Here is a 25,342-nt window from a genome sequence, read left to right as displayed (position 1 = left end):
TCCCTGTAACAACTCCTTTCGCAAGGCTTCACAGTAGAGCTACTAAAATTTATAACACATTATTATGTTTTTGAATTGCTTAGTATTTGAAATGAGGGAGCACGGGCAGCCACTCTGGAAGTCTATCTCTCGTTCTCCGTCTGAATGATGCGAATGAAGCTTCATTTTCTTTTAACTTGACCAAGTATTACTAATTTGACAGTGATTGTTTCGAACGGATGTTGGACGCAGAATGAGAGTACAGTCTGGATAGAAGCGTCTGACTAGGCAGTTGCTAAATGATTTACTTAAACAAAATTAGAAATAACTGGATAATATTTGTAGATTTAAATTTTAATTGTAGAATTTGCGTGTTAATTGAGTCTAACCTTTTACATGGATTTGTACTGTCATTTTTCAATTGAGAAACATCGAATATGTCCGCGTAAAAGTATAATACTTTTTGTTGTTAATTTTTTTAATTACGTTACCTTTTTTCTTGTAATCTCCGTTCAAGTCTGTCCCTAATCTAAAGGAGTTTACAAATCTATTGATTGTTCTAATCTTGAAGATGTATCAGTTCCCACGACAATAAAATCGGATTCAATCATTACATTCTTTATTTATTCCACTCTACGATAGCCAACGACTCGACGATTCGCGCATTTACCATGTTTGCCTAACTCGTGATAAGCGAAATAAATCCAGCTGTTACTCAATTATTAAGTCTGTGTTAGTTCCTGATGATAACGACGATAACAATGTTTTTTTTTAAATTAAAATTATTACAGGTATTTTAACGTGTTTGTGTCAAGCCTTATTTTTGAGATAGGTAGGCGGATGGATACATTACTCATTTTGCAACGATACAATGTTCTTTTTTTGCTTTCCAGGAGAGAATTTGATGTCCACTTCCACTAGGTAGTGGATTTTAAACTACTTTTTCGGATTTAATGTCCACTTGCACTAAACTTAAGTATGCTTTAAGTGGGGGTCGAAGAAGGCATTTGTTAGAAAAACGCGTACTTTGTGAGTGACATCATTACTTTGCATCCAATGGGATTGTGGCCAAGCGTGCATCTATCGTCTATTTTTCATTTAAAAGAAAATCTATTATGTGTCCAAATTGTTACTCACTGTTTTAGGACGTCAGTCTTTATTGGACCTATATATTGACATTTCGATGCCTCCAATGAACCCTATGCGTCATTTTCTGTTTTTAAAGTAAACAACCTTATTTATTTGCTAATATTATGCATCCCGAATTTTGTGAAAAAAAAAAGAAAGAGAAAAATAAACTCGGAAAAAACCGAATTAAATAAAATAAACAAAATAAAAACAGAAAATAACCAGAAATTTGGTTGGCGTAGTGTTCAACAAAAGCAAAGAAAAAATCCTTATATCCTGTTGGATCTGTAGCCACAGTTAGGCAACAGACACTGGTTCGTGCCCACACGGATCTAAGAAATTTTTCTTTTGTGTTTGTTCTACGAGTAATCTTTGTATCAATAATAATAACAAACTAGTGGAGTATTTTTATATGTATATCAAGGTAGTAAAAACAGCGTGATATTCAATGAAATAATTATGTATTTTATTGTTTGAATTAACTTAATTTTTCAGACGCGTATGTTTGTTTTTTCAAACAGCCATGTGTGTATTTTGTCAACTCTCACATGGGACCTGGTACTTGGTACTTGGTACTTGGTGCAACGGGCTGGTATCCGCAACTCGACGACAAAGCGCCTATTTTGCGTGTGGTGGGTGCAGGGTCCTACTCGTGCCACCCAAGCTCCTCCAGGAATCTCAGCAGCCTCCTTGGTTTGCTGAAGACTTCGGGGAGCGACCTTGGCACTCCAAGGTATTTTGCCCTGTAGTTGGCCACGCCGGAGCACTGAAGTAGGATGTGCGCAGCCGTTTCCTCCCCCTCCATGCACGCTCTGCATAGAGGGCTGTCTGTGATACCTAAATTGAAAAGGTGTTTATTATATGGACCATGACCCGTTAGGGCGGCAGTTAGAGTGCGAAGCTCTTGCCTTTTAAGTTTAATTAGTATTCAAGATAGACTGGCATTGAGCGTTGGGAGTGCTTCCCTCGCCTGTCTACAAACCGTAAGGGTGGTCCATGTATTATTATGTGAAGATTTTGTACCTTTGTGTATAGTTGTTCTAGACCATTGGGAGGGGAGGGACACTATCGGTTCTGGTCCTACAGCGTCCGTCTCCGACCCTTTCCTGGCTAGTTCATCTGCTGCATCATTGCCACGTGAGCCGCTGTGTCCTTTAATCCACTGAAGAGTTACGTGGTTTTGTATACATACCTCCATGAGTGCTTGATGGCATTCGTAAATGAGCCCTGAGTTTATGTCATAGCTATTCAGTGCTTGAAGTACTGACATACTGTCGGAGAGTATTCGAATGGAGTAGTTCTTTACTCTTCTCGCTATGATTGCTTCTGCTGCCAACTTGATGCCCATGCATTCAGCCTGGAATACTGTGTTGTGGTCACCAAGCGGTGCTGATATCCTGATATTGAGGTCTTCTGAGAATACCCCAGTACCTGTTCCTGAGTTTGTTTTAGATCCGTCGGTGAAGACTCGGACCTCTCTGGGGTTCAGTCCTTCGTTGGGATCTTCAAATAATTGTATCTTATATTTCTTGTCAAAGATGTATTGTTTTGGGATCCTATCCACAACCGCCTCCAGTAGCGGTTCCTCATTGACAGACTTGTAGAGGATTTCTGTATGTGGGGTCCTCATGTGCTTCCAGAGGCCGGCTCTGTTTAGACGCACATGGGACCTGTAACGAGCCCGAAACGTTTGTTTCTTGGTTTGTTTGAATAAAAAAAAATATATACTCCCGATGGATTGAAAAAATTGTTTAATTTCTTTTCTGTAGCAATCGCGACAACCTACAAAACTCGATATTTATTGGGTTAATTGCTCTGCATCGTGTATAATACATTTCATTGAATTCCAATGCTTTGTTCAAAATAAAAGCCAACAGGAACAACGTTCACTACATTCGACCAATAAATATTTAATGCTGTAATTGATGTACCATTATCTAAAAACCGAATGGTATGCGTTGGTATACCGTACTTCAAGGCGTCAACAATCTATCATTATTGATCACATTCACCCTACATATATATGGCTACAGCCAAATACAAGGCCCGACGATCTATCATGTGAGCTCGCAAAGCCTACAAGGGACATTATGTCTGTCCTTTAGAGAAAAAAAGATCCGACATTAAAATCGGTGGGTTCAATTTCAGTTTGGGATATGGATAATGAATTCGTGAAGGTGAACGGACATGTTGAGAAATATTGTATTTGATCGCAAGACAAGTATTTTTGACAATTTATTAGCAGTAAACTCCTTACAAAACACAAACAGTTACGTAGTAAAACTTAACGTAAAAAAAGTATATTGTGCAAATTCCTAATTGACAAAACAAACACCTTATCAATTTTGTTGTGAAAAGGCCAAGGCACAGCATAGATGCTACAGATCTTGACAGACTACAGCGCTGTTATTCTGCTATACGTATTTAACTTGGAACACAGTAGCAGTAAGCTCCTTGTGAAAGAGTTCGTCCATGGAAGTACTGCCACCTTTCCTACTTCTGCCGCCAAGCAGTAATATGACCGTTAGTGCCTTCCGGTGTTGCAAGGCGAAATTACAGGCACATGAGACTTGTCAACTTATGTCTTAGGGTGACGGATGCAGTGACAGTACCACTCAGTCCTTTTTTTGCCATTTTAAGCTCTTATGTGGTGCAGCGACTGCACCAAAAGACTTGTTAGTAAGCAAATTTGTATTCATTCGCAAAGCATGATTCCTCTGATAAGATTACCTAAATGTTTAATCAGTTTGAACATTTCAAGTGTACTTTAGTTACCTATGAAAAATATGTAGATATGCTATTTTTAAGTAAATAAAAGATAGAGAAATAGATAACAATAGACATAGATAAATAGACGTACCAACCCATATAGGCACACATATTTGAATGTTACATTGTTTTGTCATTTTAATTACTGTTTATTTTACGTAACTTTGAAACAAGTTTTTTAACTGTATAATCTAACTCGTGGAAGCAATACAGACTTTAGGAGTTTAAAAGAGCCTGTAATCGGAAACTTACTACGCAGTTGTATATAGTATCTGAAGCTGGATAGGTATACTGTGTGTACTAGTTAATCCTACTTTAAGTTTAGGTTCAGTAAAAGCTTAAGGAATTAGCAAAATACCCGTCGATTAAGGTAAAATTCCAAATCCGGTCAATCCGGTTCAAAGTTCAAAGCCAGTTGGATATTGTTATTTTATGGCAGCTGTGGTTGAGATAAACAAGCCAATTTCAAAACAATTTCCATTAATATAATACGCATCTTCCTCCTTTGTGTTTTTACTGCGGAAAAGATTGGTCATTCATCAGTGATGCTTTTAAGGAGATGGGTTTAGGCCAGTCTTCCACTAATAACATTGTGGTTAATTTGTCATGACATTTCTAATTTTTTTTAATGAATAAATAAATACTTATTTCAATTTAAAAAAATTAAATAAATAGACGCATCAATTTGGAATCAACCATTTTTTAAATTTGGAAAAATCGTCAACGAGTAGAATAAATTGCTGTAGAAGCTATATGCGCAATTTTTTTTTTAATTCGCTAAAGGCAGATGTATATCATTAAAAAAAAATGCCTGACGCGTTTATTACTTAAACTGCCTAATTATATCTTTCAAAAAGGCACAAGTGTTATGTAATGTTCAGTAAGACATTTTCGAAATAAATAGAAGCCCTTGTGTTTTTAATTCATCGTCTATAATAATAACACTTGAAATACCAACAGTAATAATCTAAGTAAATATTATTACGTTGCAGTGGCAATACATTACTAAAGCGTTACATCTTCAGGTGGAAATTTTACCTGGAATAGAGAGATACCCCGACGGCCCCATCGCATAAACGTGCATTATAAAAACACCAACTTTACGGGGAAAATAAAAAGAGGAAAAATTTCAGTAACCTGATGGATCTATTTTGAGAAAATGTATAACGAATACGATGGTAATAAATTAACCTGTGTTTTTGCGTGGTGGAATTTGTATTTATGTTTTTTCTACAAAAAAAATGTGAGTTACATTAAAAAGGATTTCTTTTTTTGGGATACTATACGAGTAGATAATAAAATATTATGGCCAGAAAAAAAGTGTTTTGTCCAATCATTTTAAATCTCGTTTTTCTCTAACTTACTTTTAGCTATTTATTGTGTAAGTTACGCTAAATAAAAAGATATTAATTATTAATACAAAGATCGATCACTTAGAAAGAATTCCTTCGATCCGGCCGGATTCGAACCGACTTTTTTCTATGTGCTTGTCGGATCTTCGTAATTGGTTTTCAACGACTTTTTAGCCGTAGCTATAGTATCTATAACCCCGGCCTGTTCGAATGAATGTTTTCTCGAAAGAAATTTTTAAACGAAGAACACAAATTGAGCCTTTGAATTATATTTTTGTCCAATATTTTTTCCGGGAAAATTTTCACTATGTAAAATTTTTCGGGAAATTATCCAACAGTAGGTAGACCTCACTTGAGAAACAACCAAGCTCTATCACTGGGCTACCACCGCTTTGCCTGAACTCATTAGAGAACTTTTTCCTGTAAATAAAATGGATGCTCATAATATCTTCTTCGAACTCGTTATGGTGTTTTTCTCGTCTTTTTAATTACTTTTGAAATACTTTGATTGCGTGGGGTTCTGCAGCGTTCCCTTGCCAACTTCTAAGAAACGACAAATGTAATTACTTCATTCTGCATCGCCTGTGACGTTCGAGATTACGCGTCACGGTTTCTCCATTTACAGCAATGAATACAAGATATAATTAAAATTGTAATATCACGCAGTTCATTGTTCGCAATTAAAATGCTTGTTGCCAGGCATATTTTTTGCGTAACGATGCTCCCATTTGTTTTATAAATAACACGAGTAAAGCCTCGTGCCCTAATTTCAGCACGTTTACTTGTAAAAGAAATTTCTTGAATACAGATTAAATTGACGTGATTCAACGTTTTTATTAAAGCGGTGGTTGAAGAAAAATATGATAATCAGGAATGCAAGAACGTAAAAGTTTTACCTAAAGGTCCTATAACTCCCATGTAAGTTGTGGTACGTCAAAATATCAGTTTTGCTTTTTGACTTAAATATATCCTTTTATAAGTATATTATAGGTTCCATGTTTTGAAAGTATACATAACACGAAGTGATTTCTTTACATTTAAATGTGGAACCTATAATATGCATAAAAAAACAATTATTTGACTTAGATAGTAAAATACGGTATTTCGACTTACAACAACTTACGTGGGAGGTATAGTTTTGTTTTCAGTTAAATAAGGGATCGAAATTATCAACAAATTACTATTCATTACTAATTATCTGATAATAAAGTGCTTTCGCGGCCGAACGGTCTCCATGCTGGACTGTCAAGCAGAAGTCCCGGGTTCGATTCCCGGGACTTCTGCTTCTGCCAAACAGTCTTTTAAGGCGTTTTATAACGACTCAACTCCATTTTACAGGACTCTAAAATTATGACTGGGGGTTCGAGTTTTTATTAATAAGACTCAGTCGTTATACTAAAAGACTCAAAAGACTTGAACGACTTGAAAGACTTAAACGACTCGAGTTCTTTGCAAAAGATTTATACCTATTTTATGTCTTATCAAACCCGAAGTTTATAAATAAAAATGACGTAAGTAGTATGTAGAAAATAATCACGTATAATTTACTTATAATAAAAACCGTAAAATAAATACCTTGTCGGTAGAAATAAAATAACGCCATACGGCTCATGACTCGCGACTCTCGAGGCTATGAGGCGCCAGTCCTTTTAGTCGTTTGAGCCCTATAAGTCTTTTAAGCTTCCTAGGGTTAAAAGACTTCGACTCGAATTAGTCTTCAGTTTTAGTCTTATGACTCAAGACTTGAGAGTTAAAAGACTGGACTAGTCGTGAGGCGTTGAAAATTAGTCAAGGTGTTTTAAAACGCCTTAAAAGACTGAGTCGCTTTCATCACTAGTCTACAAACTTGATGCCGAGCACGAGACGCTCGTGGCTCTGTTATCTTATTCAGATAAGACTTTCAAATTTGTCGTACTTAGCAACATTTTAGAATTATAAAACTCAGTTATGATTAAAGTTAAGCTACGCAATTAACAAACGGTTTCAAAATCAACGGAGTCATTACTTAAAAATATCTTTCTCAGTTAGCTGAGTTCAGTGCAGCCGCACTACGTTTTAACGACAATATTGTAGTGTCTCACGTGCGAACGAGTTCACGCGACCGAACGTGCGCCCACGCATCGGTCAAGTCGGAAATACTCCTTCACATAAACCTTGAGACTGATACTCTTAGGTAATGGGAAATAAGTCTGCAGACTCATGTCACTACGCAACAAACCGTCTTGTTGCGTTGTGAAAATTATATGAAAATGATTGAGCTCTTGTACTAGATTGTAAAGTGATATAACGTCTATGACGTAATGACGGTTACCTCGAATTTTCATAACCTAACCTTATCGTGTCTTTACGATAAACATCCAACATATCTTGAAAGAACAACAGTTTCGTTATAATTCGGTTTTCGGTGTAATGAAAATTCGAACAAACGTCATTTTGGAAAAAAAAATCGAATTTGTGATAGGTTACCCGTAATGACGTCTACCAGATGCCATACTGGAACATTGAAGAGCATGTATTATTTATTTTTCTCGCGTATTCTTTCTAACAAATCTATAAAGTTAAATATCTAGAAACCCAAATTACATTCTCTTCATTAGTTTTGATTTGACGGCCCTGAAATATCAAAGACAAGGCCGTAACACCGAGTTAAATAACAGTTATTTAAAATCCTCCACATAATTCACGTATAAAATTAATTTTGGAAATAATTTCGACTATTAAATCGTATTAATTTTTGACGAGCAGCCAACATTACCTACGTGCAAATAGTTTTTATGCGTTGGCTAAAAATAATAGACTAAATATAACTCGGCACTTCATAAATATTTATAAGCAACGGTTAAGCGTTTTAATGGTTGACCGTTTTTTGTTCGAACTTTGAATTCGAAATTCGAAGTATCTTCCGATTGGTCGATAGTCGTTGTCGTTACCTTCTGGGAGAGTTATTTTAAGAACACGAATTAATTGTGGGGGGAATTGCCAAGCGCTTTTTGTTTTCCAATCGTTCAATTGTTTGTCAGAAGCAATTGAGCAATTACTGTTAAATAGATGAGCTCTGCAGATTGATGGTTAGGTGATTTGTAGCCGATCGCTGTAGTCAGTTTTTACTATTCTTTTTTACAAACTTATATTTGCTGTCGACTACGATGTTGTCATCGAACATTGTACACTAATCCAATGTCAAAACGTAAACTTTGATTTTCCTCATCTGTACGCGTAACTTGGGGATATCACGGTTTATTTATCACATGTACAGAAACTACACGGCGATTATGACTTGATGACACCGGATTATAAAGCGTTTATCCGCATTATTTATCTTAAGGAAAATTTCGTGGTGGAAATTAATTGGCTTTTTTCCTTAAAGAAAGCAATAAGCTATAGAAAAGGTTTTAGGTAAATTACATTACACTCAAATAAAAATTGTGGCACGTGAGACGGTTGCTTCTCTTTAATTTAATTTCTAAGTTACGGATATTTGTAAATGTTTAGTTGCAATCATAGATTATATCTATGGTTGCCCTACCCGGAGACGGAAAACGTCCTGAAACTTGCACTTCGAAGACGGTTCACAACTCTTTTAAAACAGATTGTTGCATAAACCCTCTCCACATAAACTAAAATGAAAGGGGGGTGAGACTTAGAATGGGATGAAGATGATGAGATAGTAGTAGTATCAGGAACTACTACGTTCCTATACATTTTATATGATGATTCAGAACCAAATATCATAAAGTATTCAATTACGAAACATTACATTGTCATTGTCGAGAACATAAAAATAATCTAACACTCATATTTAGCAAAGACGACAAACGTTAAAAAAAAGAATAATTTCAACCAACCGCACGGGAGCATAGCACTTGTCACGAATAGAATCATTTGCACTTTCAGTGGCACTTGGCCAAAAAATATTCGCAACAATCCGCGATGATATTTTGTTTGACGCAACTTTTCTAGTATCTGACACAACGAAGGCATTCGTTCAATTTTGTTTCCAAAAATAAAAAAATCACTGTCTGGTAAAATTTATACATTATTTTGCCACTTGTCTCACTAGGCGTCTGTTCTAGAACAAAATTTCTTGTTGTGTTGGTTCTGAGAAATGTAGTTTATACAATTCATTGACGTACCTTTGCTAAAAGATGTTAACAAGCCCCTGTGTGATGTCACTACAGCTATTAATTAATGAGTTTCTTTTATGGGTTTATTCTTTTATAGGAATTGCTTATGAGTTTATTTCCTTATGATGCTCGTCGAAGTAATTCTCAAGTTATGACCTACAAAGCTTTCTAGTTAGCGCAGGAACCAGATTCGTCGTTCGATGTCAGCGTTGATTACGCACGTTCAAACCTATACGAAAGTCTCGCTTAATATTTGAAATTATTCTGAGAAACTTTAATGGTCTTTTCCTTGAAAGTTGATTTATTCGTTTTGTATTTCTTGAAATTCAATAAAAGTCCGTAATGTAATTTTAAATCTATTGCCAGTTAAAGTTAATGCTATGTTAATTTCAGTCAAGTTTTCAGAGATCCATTGGGTAAGTTTTCAATTTTCCCCTCATGGTAAATCCGACAAAATAGCGATAACAAATTTAGCAAATACATGAATAAATTTTGAAAACAAATTATGAAAATACCGTATGATTATGTCAAAGTGAACTAAGTAAACAACTACCTATTCTCTTAGAGTACTCTAATTCTTGGCACGCTTTCCAACAATTCATAAATTATCGTAATTGTCTAGTGATGTACTGGCTGCGTCATCGTTTAATGGTATTCCAGAGCTTGCGTCACAATATTTTTGCTCATCATTATTCCTCCATCCGGTTGAACTGTATTTCGTAGGCCTTATTTATTCTAGCCTCATTCGAATTCATAACTCCTTTGTTTCCTTCCATTTGGATTTGCGAGCTTCAAGGTTATTCTATGACTCTTATGAAGTGTTACGAATATAGTTGACTTAAAACGAAGTTGTTAACACTTTCTATAACTTTTGCGCGATTTGAAATGTTATCTTTTTACCGATTTTATGCGAAATAGAAAAGTAGCAAAGTTCGCGTTCGTTCATCGCGTTTGTCCGAAACAATTCCCAGGCGGAAATACAACAAATTGGCCACTTTTTCATCTCGTACAAAAAGGGCAACTTCAAAAAAAGAGGGTCAGTAACGTGGTATTGTAAATGATTAAACAGGCAGTTGCCAACGGAAGTTTTTCTATGCGACTATCGGAAATTTAATGCATCAAGAATATCGTTTATAATTCAAAATTTACTTCCATCTTGTGACGTAGAGGTATTTGTTGCATAAAACACGATACGTTCCCCTAAATTACATAACTCGGCATAATAAGCTTTGTCATAATAAGTTCGGAACTAAAAACATAGAACAAAGAGTGCTGGATCAACAATAAACACCCTATTGTCGAATGATAATTACAATCGAGCATGAAAGCAGTGGAATGGCACAATGGATCTAACAAAGGAATTCAAATTTCCGGACTTAATTTTTTTAATAAATGTTGCGTTTGGTGTTTTATCATAAGGTCTTTCCTGGCGTCATCGTACGAGAAATTTACTCGCAAAAAAAAAAACAAGTTACGTATTTGGATAAATGTTGGAGAGTATGCAGTCACATCTCGTGGGTATGTGTTGAACGTTCAAACTGACTAAAAATTGTTATTTTACTACATGAATAGATTGTTAAATATTTAGATAAACAGATTTGGATAGACAAATGTTTAATACGTTGCAATATATCTCTGCCTACGCCCGATTACTTCCAATAAGTGCCTCTTCTTTTATCACGCCACTAGAAAGAAAAAAGAAATGTTTTCGATGTCTATAGAAAATTTACCCTTGACACTTCCAAATGTTGTTCAAGATTTATGTAACTTATCTGTCTTGATGACACAATCCAGTCCATCGTGTTAGTCCAGCGTTAATACAAAAAATTAATTAATTGATTCATACGACTATAAATGATATTGATTGGAGATAAGGCCAGTCGAATATCGACCCGATGTTCCCAGAGCTTGTGCGTTGTTAGTGTCTGCTATAAGGTCAAGCGTTACTAAATGACTTAAATCGTTATGCTGTGTCTTTGTAGGAAAGTGTTCGGGTATACAGAAACGATTATTTAGGTAGAGACCTTGTGAATTAATAAATATATGACAGAGTGATATCGTCTGTATTACTGAATTGGGACCACGCTACGAAGTTTCCGTGTCAACACCCATTATGTTCACTAATACATGTATGATATTGTTAGATTTAATAGTTGGAAGAATTTGCTCCTGTTTATGACACGCGATGTTTTCTTAATGTTGCAAATCCCAAACGTTTGTACACTGCAACTGGGTCATATGTAATCTATGATCGTTACAACATTGGTTGCGCATGGAGCCGAGGTGGATGCCTCCTATTCTTTGCGAAATTGCAAAATCATCATTTTGATTGGTAATATCGCGATATTGTACCATGGATGTGATGCGTAAGCCATGTTGGAATATTACTTCTCACGGTCAAACCTATACTTTGTCTCATAGAATTCTAATTGCAGTTACTTTATTATGGATAGATGCAAAACGCGACTGTAAAAAAGGTGTTTTTTCCCCAAACGACAGTACTTTCCGCCTTCATAATAATATCGTAATTTAAATCACTACAGCATAACGTTGCAGTATAAACAAGAACAGCTGTGGCGTTGCTAAGACATATTAAACCAACAACGTGGGCGAATATGGCGAATGCCCACATAATGCCGTTGCTTTGTGGGTGGCTTATCGGTCGCGTATCATAGACAACGTTTCTCGTTTACGATTGGCCGCTCTAACGCATTCTCATATGCCATTTAACCCTAATTTGGATAAAAGCGGGCGTGTTCCTGAAGTCATAGATTTTAGCATGTGCTTACAAAGATAACACGTTGGCTGAACCAAATATGTCTAACGTAACTAATGAGTCCCCAGAATCATTTCGACCTTTCATGTGGGAAGGACGGGATTAAGCGAGTTTCCCATCTGATTTATTGTCAGCTTGATAAAAAAAATGAACTAATCAGATAAGTTTTAAAATATTCATAGTTTTATTTTGCTAGTGAGCTAAGAGATCGGTTCTTTGATCTCAATTTGCCTGAACAATAGATTTTTAAAGCATTGTTCAAGTTCGTCACAGTGCAGCACAATAATAACGTGTCTGTGTACTGTACACAAACAAATCCCATTGACTGGTATCGACGCATTTAAATTGCTTTTCCGAGTCTTCGCGACAAGACAAAGTTTATTATTACAGTTATTATTAAGTGAGATAAAAACATTCTAACGAGGCACTTTCTCATAATAATGATTCTTATCGTTTTCTGACGAGCATGCAACTACTTTCAAAGCAAGTTTATTAAACAAAATCTAACATTATATCGGATGCCATTTCATTTTATTCCCACCATTTGAGATTCCAGCAATTGTTTCGCACTTGGTGACTTTAAAATTGATTTGCAAACGCGTGAGCCATGCCGGGGAGTCAGTTTACACAACGTTGACCTTCATGTCCACGAGACAGTATTTGTCTTTGTCGCGAATGGCTGGATAAACTATTGACTCGATATTCCTTTTCAAGCAATGTTAGACAAGCATTGTTTTAATACGAATGTCGTCAATTTGTCATTATTTAAAGGCCAACGTCGCTTTTTGATCATGTCTTTAAATATTGCATAAACTCCCACGAACGATGTAGGCTGGTCTTTAAATTCTTTCTATACAAATACATTTCGTTAGAAGTCACAATGCATAGCTGCATTCATTCTTTCCACCGAATTCCCGTGTATGCGAGTGAAGTAATATAGTTTTATATCGAGTTCAGAAACTCTTTATTCATTAGGCTAAATTTCCAAAAATATCTGCCTAATTTCGAAAGTGCAGCTTCACATTTACTCAACAATGTTGAACAAGAATATCATCAGGTTGGGAATGTTACTATAACACGTATTGGAAATACCTAATCGCCTCTGAAGCCGGTCTAGTTGCTGAGCTAAAATGTTTTGTAAACGTATTCCCGCGTCATGTTCTTATTGACATTTAGCTTGAAAAGTTGTTTTATGATCGTTAGTTGTTTGAAAATGAAACACTATCTTCGTCACGTGTAACTTTATCTGAGCTTACAACTTTGCACGGCAATCGATAGTGCTGGATACATTATTAGAAAATTGCTTTTCAATGAAAGAGTTGTCCACAAAAAGCGCGCTGAAACACAGTGTTTCATTGTGTCAATGAACGTGCAAGTGCAAAACCCGTTATCAAAATGGCGGCACAGCTAGCACATCGCGTTGTGTCGCGTCGCGTGGCGGGATGCAAGCCGGGGGCGGTCGTTGACGCACCAGCTGGCGTCTATCGATTGCACTGACATTGAAAACGTGTGGCGCCATCTAGAGATGAAGTTAAGAAGTTTTGTTACTTTAAATAAAGGATAGATGTAGTTAGTTCTATTCAATAGAAACAAGTTGGTCGGTTTTTTAAACTGACATCATAAAAGGAGGCGGCTCTTAATTCGACTGTATTTTTTTTGTTGGAAAGAGGGTTGGGGAGAAAGATTATATTATACTCCACCTCTAAAGGTGGTAAACTAGTTTCGCGCACGATTTCAATAAAACTTAGCAAGTAGATGTAATTTCACAAACTTTCGGGGTCGTTTTTTTTTATAAAAAAAGTTTAATAAACTGTTGTAAATACAATGATCAAATGATCTTTTTCATTACAAGTTTACTGATACTTTAGATTAATAGTAACATCAGTAAGTGTTTATATGTATACATACAGTGGATTGAAGATAATGAGTCTTTAGAAAAATACTGTTTTTCCTTTATTAAATGTGTACTTAATTGAATAGATTAGAATAATTTATTGCATAAATGTAGGGAGAGGTATACCTCGACATACTTCTCGATTGGGGATGCCCTTAAAAGGGCCACAATAAACGATCATGTATGAAGAAACTGATGTGAGTGGAGGACGTATAAGAGACCTATCACAGGTATAGTGACTGGACACTTCATGGTTTATACCTACCCCTGTGGGTGAACGGCGTGATCATATGTGTATATGTAAGCAAAACAAAGTAGTATAACAAAAACATATAAATAAAATACAGTGACAACTTGACAATAATACAATGATTTCCAAATATATACAGAATTATAATGTACACTATAAAGAAAAAAAAATAGTTGGAAGAAATCCATCTATGGGATAAGCCCGCCTTTCTACACTAACATTGTTAACATTTGTTTTAGTACTTTATTGTACAATAAAGTATTTACACACATTAAATATCCAATGAAAGTAGTTTCTGTCGGGTGTAAACCATTTTGTCTTTTGTAACATTCATGCCTAGCGTTCGATTCTTGTTATGCTGTATATAATAATAATAATAATAAATTTATTTATTTTCACAAAAATTTTACAACACTTACCAATTATATAGCGATTTCAGAAATAAAATTACTTACAGAGAAAGTGGAATAGGAAGCAGTAAATGACAACACTAACTCTTGAACACGGTAAAACTTGCATCTCAAGAGACAGAGGCTCAATTGGATGGGTTCTTTATAATTTAGCAAACATTCGAGGTGAGGAAAACAAAAAATAATAGAGGGAAGGACATAATATGCTAATATTTAACTTATGGTGAAAATACAATTTTCGTATACTTTTGCTCTACTTAAAAAACTAATTGAAGTAAATATAAGGTTAAGGCGGTAATAATTATGTTATTTACACATACGTTTTACTTGTCTACAGTGCAAAGATTTCGAGAAGGTGGGCGCGACTATCGCAGTGACACCATGCGACGTCGTGGAAGAGGCGGACATCACCTTCTCCTGCGTCGCAGACCCTCAGGCTGCTAAAGAGGTGAGCATTCCGACATATTTATTAAAAATCTTGAACTGTGGTAGTACAGCGGGAGAGCCGTTGCTTCTCTATTGAGATATCTACGGTTCGAATCCCTATAGCAACAATTCCAACAATTACAATTACCTTGATGTATCCCACTGCTGGACAAAGACCTCCCCTGATCCCTCCACGCATCCCGATCCTGAGCTAACTGAACTCTAACTTTATCGTAGGCGTCCAGTTCGTCACGCCATGGCTTCCTCGGTCTGCCGCGGCACCTTACACTTTTAGGGCTCCACCGGGTGGTTACCTTGGCCCACAGGTCTTCAGGCATGCGGTAGACATGTCCGGCCCAATTCCATTTCATCTTCTCAGCTTTTTGGTGTACATCAGCAGTCTGAATTCAGTCGGTTCGTTTCACACCAAGTATGCACTCCTTTGCTGGTTGGCAGATCCCGAGTCTGGACTTTTGGATCTTCGTAAGTGACCAAGTCTGTGCGCCATAAGTTAGTATGGGAAGGATACACATGTCCATCACCTTCTTTTTGAGAGACATAGGAGGAGTACCCCTATAGCAACATGTCAAGATTTAAATTCAACTTTATGCTGCTTACGTTAAAAACGATTCAAAGTCCAAAGCGTCTAGTTTTATTTGGTGTTGACTGTACTCATGACATTTTATTTGTAAGTTATCATTGCCGCCATAGAGATTCGAAGTCGTTCTCTCAGTTGTGAAGCAATATTTCTCCCACTGCGCTACCACTGCCCTTCATTTAAGTTTCAACTGTCAAATGAGTCATTGACAGACTACTCAGAAATGTGACATGACGACCTCAGAGGCCGAATGGCACACACCGTTTATCATTCCCCGGCCGGGACAATGTAGAAAACTTACTTTTCTATATCATCTCGGGTCTAAATGTTTGTGATATCGTCGTTGTATCCGATTTCAATAACACAAGTAGTTAAGTTACTTACTTTATTATCAGAGCAACGTATGTGATGTAATCTAATATTTATAAAAGAGCTGTCAAAATTCTAAAGCTCCTATTCTTCTCTAAGTGAAAATGAAAGAGGCACACACTTAAAACAAATTAAGTTTAGTTTGTCTGAATCGACGTCGTGTAGTGCTATAATTAATGTCAAGTGATAAATAAAGCGGCACGAGGCACGCCTAAAGGCTGCATTACAGTATTAATACGTGACCTTTATATGTTAAGAGACGTTTTTGCTGAAACATTGTTGCCATTGCTTTGTATCTGGTGCTATAGCAACGCTTGTGTGTGTATTTCTGTACACATCAATTGCACACCCGTCCGTGAACCTTGAGGTTTTCACCACACTTATCGATTAGGAATCGGCTTGAGCCGTTTAGAAAAGCTTTATGTCTATGTAGTAAGACCGAAAAAGACGTTGTCGACCATGGGCGACGCGATTCGACTTACGCGAAACGCATATAATTTTCGCTCTTATTGTTTGGATAGTTTTGTCTAATCGACTCAAGCCGAAGCCCGGGTCGATATGAGTTTTTTTATCTAGAGCAGTATTGTTGTCAAAGACTTTATATTTAAATAACATAATAGACGTGTCCCATGCCAGCAGGCAACTTTACTAAAAAAATTGAGGAAATGAATCTTTTCTAAATTGCTTCTGGTCTGGACGTTCTGGAAGTGCGGCATATTGAATTCCGTCGCTCTGGTACTCATAGTGCAGGGAATACCCTAGTTTGAGACCAGGCAGTTGGCGTGGTGGCCTGGCACATTATTATTAATATTATTATTACATTCTATCCCTTCAACAATTGATTTGCATAATTTGCATTCATTAAACGTAGTCAAAATGAGAAAAATGATCACGAGTAATAAATCGTTCCACAGATGGTGTTCGGAAATTGCGGCGTGCTGCACTGTCCGTCGTTGGAGATGAAAGGTTACGTGGAGATGACGTCCATCGACGCAGACACATCGCATGATATCGTCGAGGCCATCAGCGGCAAAGGCGGCCGCTACCTCGAGGCACAGGTGACCTTTTGAGTCCGTTTTTTTGGAGACTGCAGGCATTTGTAGTCTTTTCAAGTATTTAAAGTCTAAGTCTCATAATAATGTGAACAGTGTATCGATTGAGAAATAAATACTTACTTGCTTACTTTGCTGGCTCAGCCACCCGCGGTGGATCCTGGCGCCCGACATCAAAGTACGCCGTTTCTGTCGGTTTTATGCCATACCGACCATTCGGACACATTCAGCACCTTTAGGTCTTTGGCGATTTCCTCCTTCCAGCGATATCTTGGACGGCTAGTTGGAGGATGAGTCATATGTTGCCCCAAATGCGCTCTTTTGGCAGCTCGATCCCATATCCCATTGTTTCCACATGTCCTAGCCAGCGAAGTCGGGCAGATTCTATTTCCCCGATTATGTTCGCCTCGGACACTAGCTCTTCTATCTCTCCATTTCCCAAATTCTCCTTTTGATTGGTCCCAGAATCTTTCGAAATATCTTCCGTTCCGCGACTAATAATAATTTACGTTCTTCCTTCAGCGTTAGGGTCCATGTTTCACACCCATATATTAAGATTGGCCTAATTAAAAAGAAATACTAAACCCAGTAAATCGATACTTTTTAATCCACTTCAAAAAAGGAGGAGGTTATCAATTCAACTGTATATTTTTATATGTGTGCTACGCGAACCTCTGGCCGGCAAATTTTATTAAATTTGACCAATTTCTGGTTTCCTGATTATTTTCCAATACAATAAAATCATGATTATAAAACTGACTGAAGCATTAAAAAAAATTATGAAAAATATTTTATGAAATTTGACCAACTTCGGCTGTCCCGGTTTTTTTTGTCTCGTACAATGAAATGATCCATTCATGAAACTGAGTCGGTTAGCACAAAAAAAAATTATGATTATTTTTATGGACAACTCACCCTTGACCAAAAAATTGACTATGCCAAAATTGCTTTCACAAAAAGACTTAATGGTTCCTAAGACAGTTTCCTTGTATCTTCTATGGCTTCAGATTTTCCCATACTGTGCAATTAAAAAAAAACATTCTGTATAGTTATTATTTATTTATTATTTTGTTATTTTTATGTGTTCTGTTCATCCCCATCTAAACGTCATATGAGTATTTTGAAATAGAATATTTTATGTAATTTCAAAGTAAACGCTAAAAACCAGCTCAAGCCTATACTCTTACCTTTTTATCTACATAATATGTCTAACTTCAGACGATGCTAAACTGTAGATAAATAAGGCTTCTGTTGTTATTTGAACAATGTTAACGAGAAATCACATTTTTTTCAGATCCAAGGATCAAAAACGCAAGCAGAAGAAGGCACTCTGATAATCCTAGCGGCGGGCGACAGGTCGCTGTTCGACGACTGCCAGAGCTGCTTCAAGGCGATGAGCAAGAACTCCTTTTACCTCGGTAGTAGTCCACGTCTCCGGTTGCTCGCGCAACGATTTGACCGCTCACGGCGTCGTGGAACTGCACTGTTTGTTACTAACGCATCATGGTTTAGAATTACGGGCTAAATTTCACTAGTACACATTGTGTATCTTTTATCGCCAAAAGGAAAATACTAACATCCCTTCAGGACTATATTATTTTTACAAAACATAGTGATAGATTTCCCAAAAATAACTTTTAAGTTTTTGTTGTACAGTCAACAGCACATCAAGCTACATATTGACGTATCTTTTTCCGTTGCACTGGAGGCGACTTTCGAACAAAAATGTGTAGTCTGATGTGCTGTTGTCCGTACTACCTGGCACTTTGTAGACCTCTATTCAGTAGTAAGTTCAAATGTACAAGCGTCGTCCTTTCTTTTGCACAGAGTTATTACCGTTTAAAACGATCTATAAGTAGTGCGTGTGACATGTGATGAATTATTAAGTTATGGAAAAATAGTTGTTCTTTATAATGTTAGTAATATGGACCTGCGAGATTGTTAGCATTTTACGAATAACCTCTATACTCACGCTTTTGTATTCTCGTTGGGGTAGACAGAGACTAGCAATCGCCACATTGCACGATCCTGGCAAACCTCTTCTGCTTCACTTATTTTCATGAATATTTTCATACAAGCTCTGCTTATCACTACGCATTTCAGGCTTTCGAGAACATTTCGATTTGACCTGAAAACGTCTCTCGAAGGCCTTGGGCTCTAGGTATCTTCTATTTTTACAACATATCCTACAACCAGCGTTCAACAAGTGCTCGGTGCTTGGGCCAGTGGTGTAGACTGCTGCTCAGCAGTGGTACTCATATTAGGTTGATAACAGGATGCTAAACCATTGGAGTTACTTGCACCCCCATTGTAATGTTTGTAAATTTATGCTTCTGTGGTGGTGGAATGTTAGGTTACATGTGCAGTTCCAAGATTTATTTAATTTTTGTTTTTTTATGACATTTTATTTTTTGCTAAGTTATTATTTATTTTTTCCTGTGAGTGGTCACATCAGAGCGTTTTAAAAAGAAAGCAAATCTTTTTTGGTGATGGCTTCCTATTACTGTATTGTTTTGATTTTATTTTCTTAGCATATTATGTTGACATCAATCGCGAAGAGTTGATATTAAAAATGGAACAAACGCGACCACAGTCACAAACACCACCTCCAAGAATATGCCCGTCACGAGTTTCGCTCCTCTACGAGCCATCCTCAGGAGTTGAGACTGAACAATCAACTGTTCAATGTTCGGCCGAAGAATTCATTCTCGTGTTTGTGACTGTAGTTGTGGTGTTGTTTGTTTTATTAATTTTATGCGGAGAGAGGGTGCGAAACTTAACTAAAATAAAAAAAATATTCAACACAAGCGTAGCTATTTTGCAAGATTTATTCCTTCTCTGGGTTCGAGGAGAAGTAAAAGCAAAAAGTTACTTCAATTTTTATTAACATGAATCGCCATAAAGTAATGCCTGAATCTATTAATTATTTGAGGAGTTGATATCCAGGCCCGATATCCGATTGCGCCACAGTCTATATGAACGAACGTCGTAATATTGTATTGACTCGTACACTAATGTATTTACAACAAAAACAGTCAACGAAAACACTGAAAATTATGGACAATCACTTTGTTTTAGTGTTCTTTTCAAAAGCAGTAAACATTAAAGCAGCAAGCATGAACAATTCACCCGCCATTGTTAATTTTAACAAAAACAATTGGTCGTTACCATCTTTAGAACGTTAACGACTTCAAATGTTAGATTGTTATTTATTTTTAAACATTTATTTATCTTTTTAAATGAAAACACATGAAAGTATTGTAGACTGTTTGATTGTTCCGTTTTGAGTTACAGTCACCTAAACAATTGTTTCTGTAGTGGTAATTATTCAGCTGCTCAATTGCAATTTTTAATATGGCAAATATACAGTTCATAATCACATATTCAGTTATTATTTACTATCGAATCCAGTTTATTTCATTGTTGTATAATAAATTAATCGTAAATTCTACTTCCTCTGTTTATTATCTCTAATCTACTGGAGGACTTGAGTCCATGGTTATTAAATTGCTTTAAAAATAAAGTCACGTGATTAAAATTTTTTTTGTAGAAGTAAAAGACAGTCCTTCACCGAGCACAATTTTAATAAGGCGAAGGAATTCAACGGTCGTCTTTTCTCGCAGGACAAAAAGATGAGGCGTTTTGTAAGAGGAAACGCTTCCCACGACTTGATTGTCGGATATAATAGTGAGATGTTTCTAAAGTGGAAATGTCGTAGATTAGTGTAATTATGTCTAGATTAACCAATTTGTTAGGACAAGCTGATAGAAATTGTGTTATACGGACTCTTCGCCTTTTGTACTTATATATTTGTTATGTAATTAATTAATAAATGCGACAATTTACGTATATTTAATTTACACTCAATACAAACGCTCTTTGCCCACTCTGATTTTTATGGATTGTTAAGTCTAACTGGAACATTTTAACACATGGGATTACCCGACGCCAAGCCGTGAGATAAATGCTACCGCGCCCCCGTTGCAGGCGACATCGGCAACGCGTCGAAGATGAACTCCGTGCTGCAGGTGGTGGGCGGCGTGTCGCTGGCGGCGCTGGCCGAGGGGCTGGCGCTGGCCGACCGCGCGGGGCTCAACCAGGCCGACCTGCTGGACGTGCTGGCGCTCACGCCGCTGGCCTCGCCGCACCTCATCCTCAAGGGACGCGGTTCGTGTCGGCTCCTAGTCTCCGACCGTCGCCCGACGCTCCTCGAGTCTGACGGGCCCGTTGCATTGCAGCCATGATCGAGTCGTCGTACTCCACGCACCAGCCGCTGACGCACATGCAGAAGGACCTGAAGCTGGCGCTGGGGCTGGGCGACGCGCTGGAGCAGTCGCTGCCGCTCACGGCCACCACCAACGAGATCTTCAAGCACGCCAAGCGGCTCGGCTACGCGAACCACGACGTGGCCGCCGTCTACATCCGGGCGAGGTTCTGAATGCGTTTCTGTGTCGCGTGGGTTTTGAGCTTTATTCCTTGGGACGGGGAGTTGCTGTATTCGCTGGTTTTGGACGTTGAGTTTTCTAGTAAAAGCCTCCAGTGGTAAAGTTCTATTGACTTTCTTTGGACTGTATCCTTTGCAATGTTTCACTAAACGATTGCAGTTGGAATACGATAAAGGTGACCAACTTATGTGATTCTCAATGGATTTTCAACCGTAAAGCTCCTTTGGTAGATAACCCATTTTTATTATCATCACCGTATATTTTGGCTCATTTTCTTGTGGGTAACTTTAAGAACTAAAATTGACTTCAATTTAATGACTTTGAAAAAACAATAACTCCAATATCCCTTAGAAAAGAAGCACGGATCTGATATGATATACGGATATACAGATGCAGAACAAGCCACTTAAAAAAATAATAATATTACTCTGTTATCCATGTCGAGCAGTGGAATTTATATGGGTAGCTACAGATGGTGTATTAAATTCAATGCTTTGAATAAAATAACTCGCAGCTTAAAATTATATGCAATTAATAATTATTTATTAGTTATTACCAGAGATCGGAAAAGGAAGAATATATTTACCTAAACTTCAAGTGATATATATGGAGTAGATAATACCTCCCTCAGTATCATGACAGCGGGCGAGATGCTGCTATTCTCGCATAGAGATCTCGCGCTTTATGTCGCTCTCGCGCAAGTCGCTAGCTATTCGTGCTAGCCCTACTGAAATCTCGGAACGATTCATAATGATTAAAAATAAAAGGTAATAAGTCAAAACAAAATAGTTTTAGATTTCCTTGCAATCGCAAAACTTTTTTTAATCACACTACTATAGACGTAGTAAAATTATTGCTAGTTACACATCAAACTATAGAATATAAAACTATAATTCCGAGATTTCAAGTGGAGGTATTTTTCACTCTATTTACATTTATTTCCTTGAGGTTCAAGTAAATATCCTTCGCCTATACCGTATCTTTGTTACTACTGTGCGAGCTTTTCGACGTAATCTCGAGTGAATTTGTAATAAGCAGTTCGATTCACAAGTATATTAAGTTATGTCATAAAAATTGTGATTTTGAATTTGAATATAAACGTTTTTGAAAATTTCAGTTTAATTAATTTAGTTAAAAATGAAGATTGCAAACCGAACGCGGCGCGATGCGGTTTCCATTTAAACGCTTGTTCCTTTATTTTTGTTTTATTGGCGATGATGATATTACGACAGTATCGGGGTTTCCGTAGGTTATGCTATTCAACGAGTACTGTGGGAGTACTTTGTGAGAGAGTACAAACATCTATTGTTGACATTGCTGTTAAAGAAACAGTGACATTCGTTACAATTACTTCCCGCGTTATTTGAAAATCCCAAACACTGAAAAGAAAAACACATGGTCCAGATAGAGGTTTACTTTATTAGACTGGTATCGTAAAGCAGTTCACAACAAGTGACATATCACGAACCCATCGTCTGTTAAACCGCGTCCATCAGTCCGTAAGGCGCCAATAGCAGCCCGGCATCAAAAAGGTCACAACAACATCTAAAATTAATTATAAATAAAAAAAATATATCTATACAATTAATTATATTGACAAATATGCTCGATTCTGTAATATTAGGTCACGAATTTAAAGTTTTTAGATCATATGTACATAATTATAACTAAATTGTATACTTCAGCTGATCATTTAAGTACAAAGAGAGATTTCTAGTTTATTATGATTATCCTTTAATTAGTTGAGCAGGTTTTGTCATATTACGGTTTTACTTTGTATCTACTACCCGAAAGCTCTCAACATGTACATTCCTGTCATTGAAACAAATATCTATTCAGAAATTCTCACAACTACAGCGATGCAACAACTTACGTGTGTTTGCATGGCAAATATAATTGTTTAAATTCATAGGAAACGAAACTATTTTTCGGAACTAAATTTGCCTATATTTGTTTTTTCAAACAAACCAACGTTTCGGGCCCTGCACAGGTCCCATTGTCACGGGTGACTGATATGTTTAAATTCATTTATTGTTTGTGATACACACGTTACGAAGGTTTTTTATGATATCATGAGATGGGACAAATAAGTCGTGCGCCTGGTGGTAAGCGACACGCCTATCCATGACAGTTGCAGTGCCACTCAGAGCTTTAAATTGCAAAGATCTGAGAGGGCACTGCCACAGCGCCCTCCACTTTGGGACATAAGTTGACAAGTCCTTACCAGCAGTCTTACCCTTCAAAAAAAAAAAGGTGTAACATGAAAATTTGAAAACCATTTCGTCAGTTTGTATTAGTAATAGGAATGCTGTGTTAGAAAGGTGAATCAACCATGTATAAGATTTTTTTGTAAGTAATAATAGAAAAAACTTCTGTTTTAGTGCTAGGATGTTTACACATAACGTAATACGAAAGAAACAATATAATCCTATTTAGTTGAGTTAATTAATATTAATTAATTACTATAAAATTAATTTATGCGGCAATGTCTTTGGATTAAAAGTAATAATAACCCAAAATCCACGCGTTTAAAGAAACTATTCAAACATTTGACAAACATTTGATCAATTGTGTTATATTTGATTGTTTTATACTAAATAACTACAATTTGTCTGTGTTGATCGCATTTTATTAAGTTATTAGTTAGCAAAGAGGACACTGCTTTATAATCGATTAAACAATAACAGTTATGTAGACCACGTAGAAAGACTGCATCATAATCTGTGCAATAAGGACTGTTAAGAATTATGAAACTGTGAAGCAAAACATAAATCATCATTGGAAGTCCCGTTCCCATGTATACCATCGGCGGGTCGTATCGACGGCCTTATTCAGGAGGAATACGTTAACACGTTTCTCAATATGAAATTAAAAATTGACAATATTTTCTTTTTATGTAGTAATTTGTTTTTACAGTGTCCTGACTCTCCAATGCGACTTAGTTGTATAAAATTCTAGTGTTAAGGATTTAATTTTTTCATCTGATACGAACGCAATGAAATTGAACGTGTTTTTAAGTGACTTTGAGGTGAATAAAGTGCAAAATCACGTATTTTAACGATTACATTAGCACCTTTTAGTTTTCCATAAACTTTTATATGGACTGTTACAAGAGTTATGTTCAGTAGCAGAGAAAGTTTTCTTTAAATTGATGAACAATTGGCATGCGGTCACCTAAAACTTTTTTCTCTGCCTTTCTATATGCAATTTAGTATAATATTGTATGTGCTGTTTAGTATATAGCATTGGCAATGTGAAGAGAATGTTCTCGTTTTTTCTGCATATTTGTGTAATGTTCTATAGGTATGTATTTAATAACTGATATTTTAATTTTCTATTAGTTTATAGAACAAAATAATGTATGTTTATTTTACTAAGTTTTACTCAAGAGCAACTTGTGCTCTTATTTTCTTCTCTACCTTCAAATACTAATAGTAAGTACCTTAAATAAAAGATTATGCCAATTTTTATTGAATGTCTATAAAAAAGAAAATAAATCACATGTTGTAAATGTCGTCATGTATTATATGTCATGATCAGATGAAGTTAATACACACTTAGATTTAAATATTTTATTTGGTTTTATTTCGTAAATATGGTCGCGTGCGACCTAATGAGCTCAACCCTAAAGCCATTATTTCCCATAAGCAACCCACACATAATGTATGGTATCTATATGAAGTTTGTTGTGGTGTGTAAATTACCTGGACATCTATTCCTATGGCTTCTGTTGGCGGTACCAAGACCTAGAATTTAAAACAACATAAATG

At 36.5% G+C, this 25,342-nt stretch overlaps 1 protein-coding gene across 4 annotated transcripts in view; it reads left to right on the top strand.

The window, feature by feature from the left end:
* Window positions 1-25,128, top strand: part of LOC113236344 (putative oxidoreductase GLYR1 homolog) — a 96,132-nt gene extending 71,004 nt beyond the window's left edge. The window contains exons 8-13 of one of the 4 annotated variants that reach the window (XM_026472381.1): window positions 15,020-15,130; window positions 16,990-17,133; window positions 18,422-18,548; window positions 21,115-21,294; window positions 21,366-21,567; window positions 24,097-25,128. In XM_026472381.1, coding sequence (XP_026328166.1) covers window positions 15,020-15,130; window positions 16,990-17,133; window positions 18,422-18,548; window positions 21,115-21,294; window positions 21,366-21,565 — 762 coding nt within the window. In that variant the 3' untranslated portion in view covers window positions 21,566-21,567; window positions 24,097-25,128. Of the gene's footprint in view, window positions 1-15,019; window positions 15,131-16,989; window positions 17,134-18,421; window positions 18,549-21,114; window positions 21,295-21,365; window positions 21,987-24,096 lie in introns of those variants that run through there. The other 3 variants (XM_026472382.1, XM_026472380.1, XM_026472383.1) reach the window with 3 other exon arrangements.
* Window positions 25,129-25,342: the final 214 nt, after the last annotated feature.

Source organism: Hyposmocoma kahamanoa, unplaced genomic scaffold (genome assembly GCF_003589595.1).
Source record: "Hyposmocoma kahamanoa isolate Upper Pololo Valley unplaced genomic scaffold, ASM358959v1 91, whole genome shotgun sequence".
Taxonomy (NCBI): Eukaryota; Metazoa; Arthropoda; class Insecta; order Lepidoptera; family Cosmopterigidae; genus Hyposmocoma; species Hyposmocoma kahamanoa.
The sequence above is the reverse complement of the archived record's forward strand: the minus strand, read 5'-3'. Positions and strand labels throughout refer to the sequence as shown.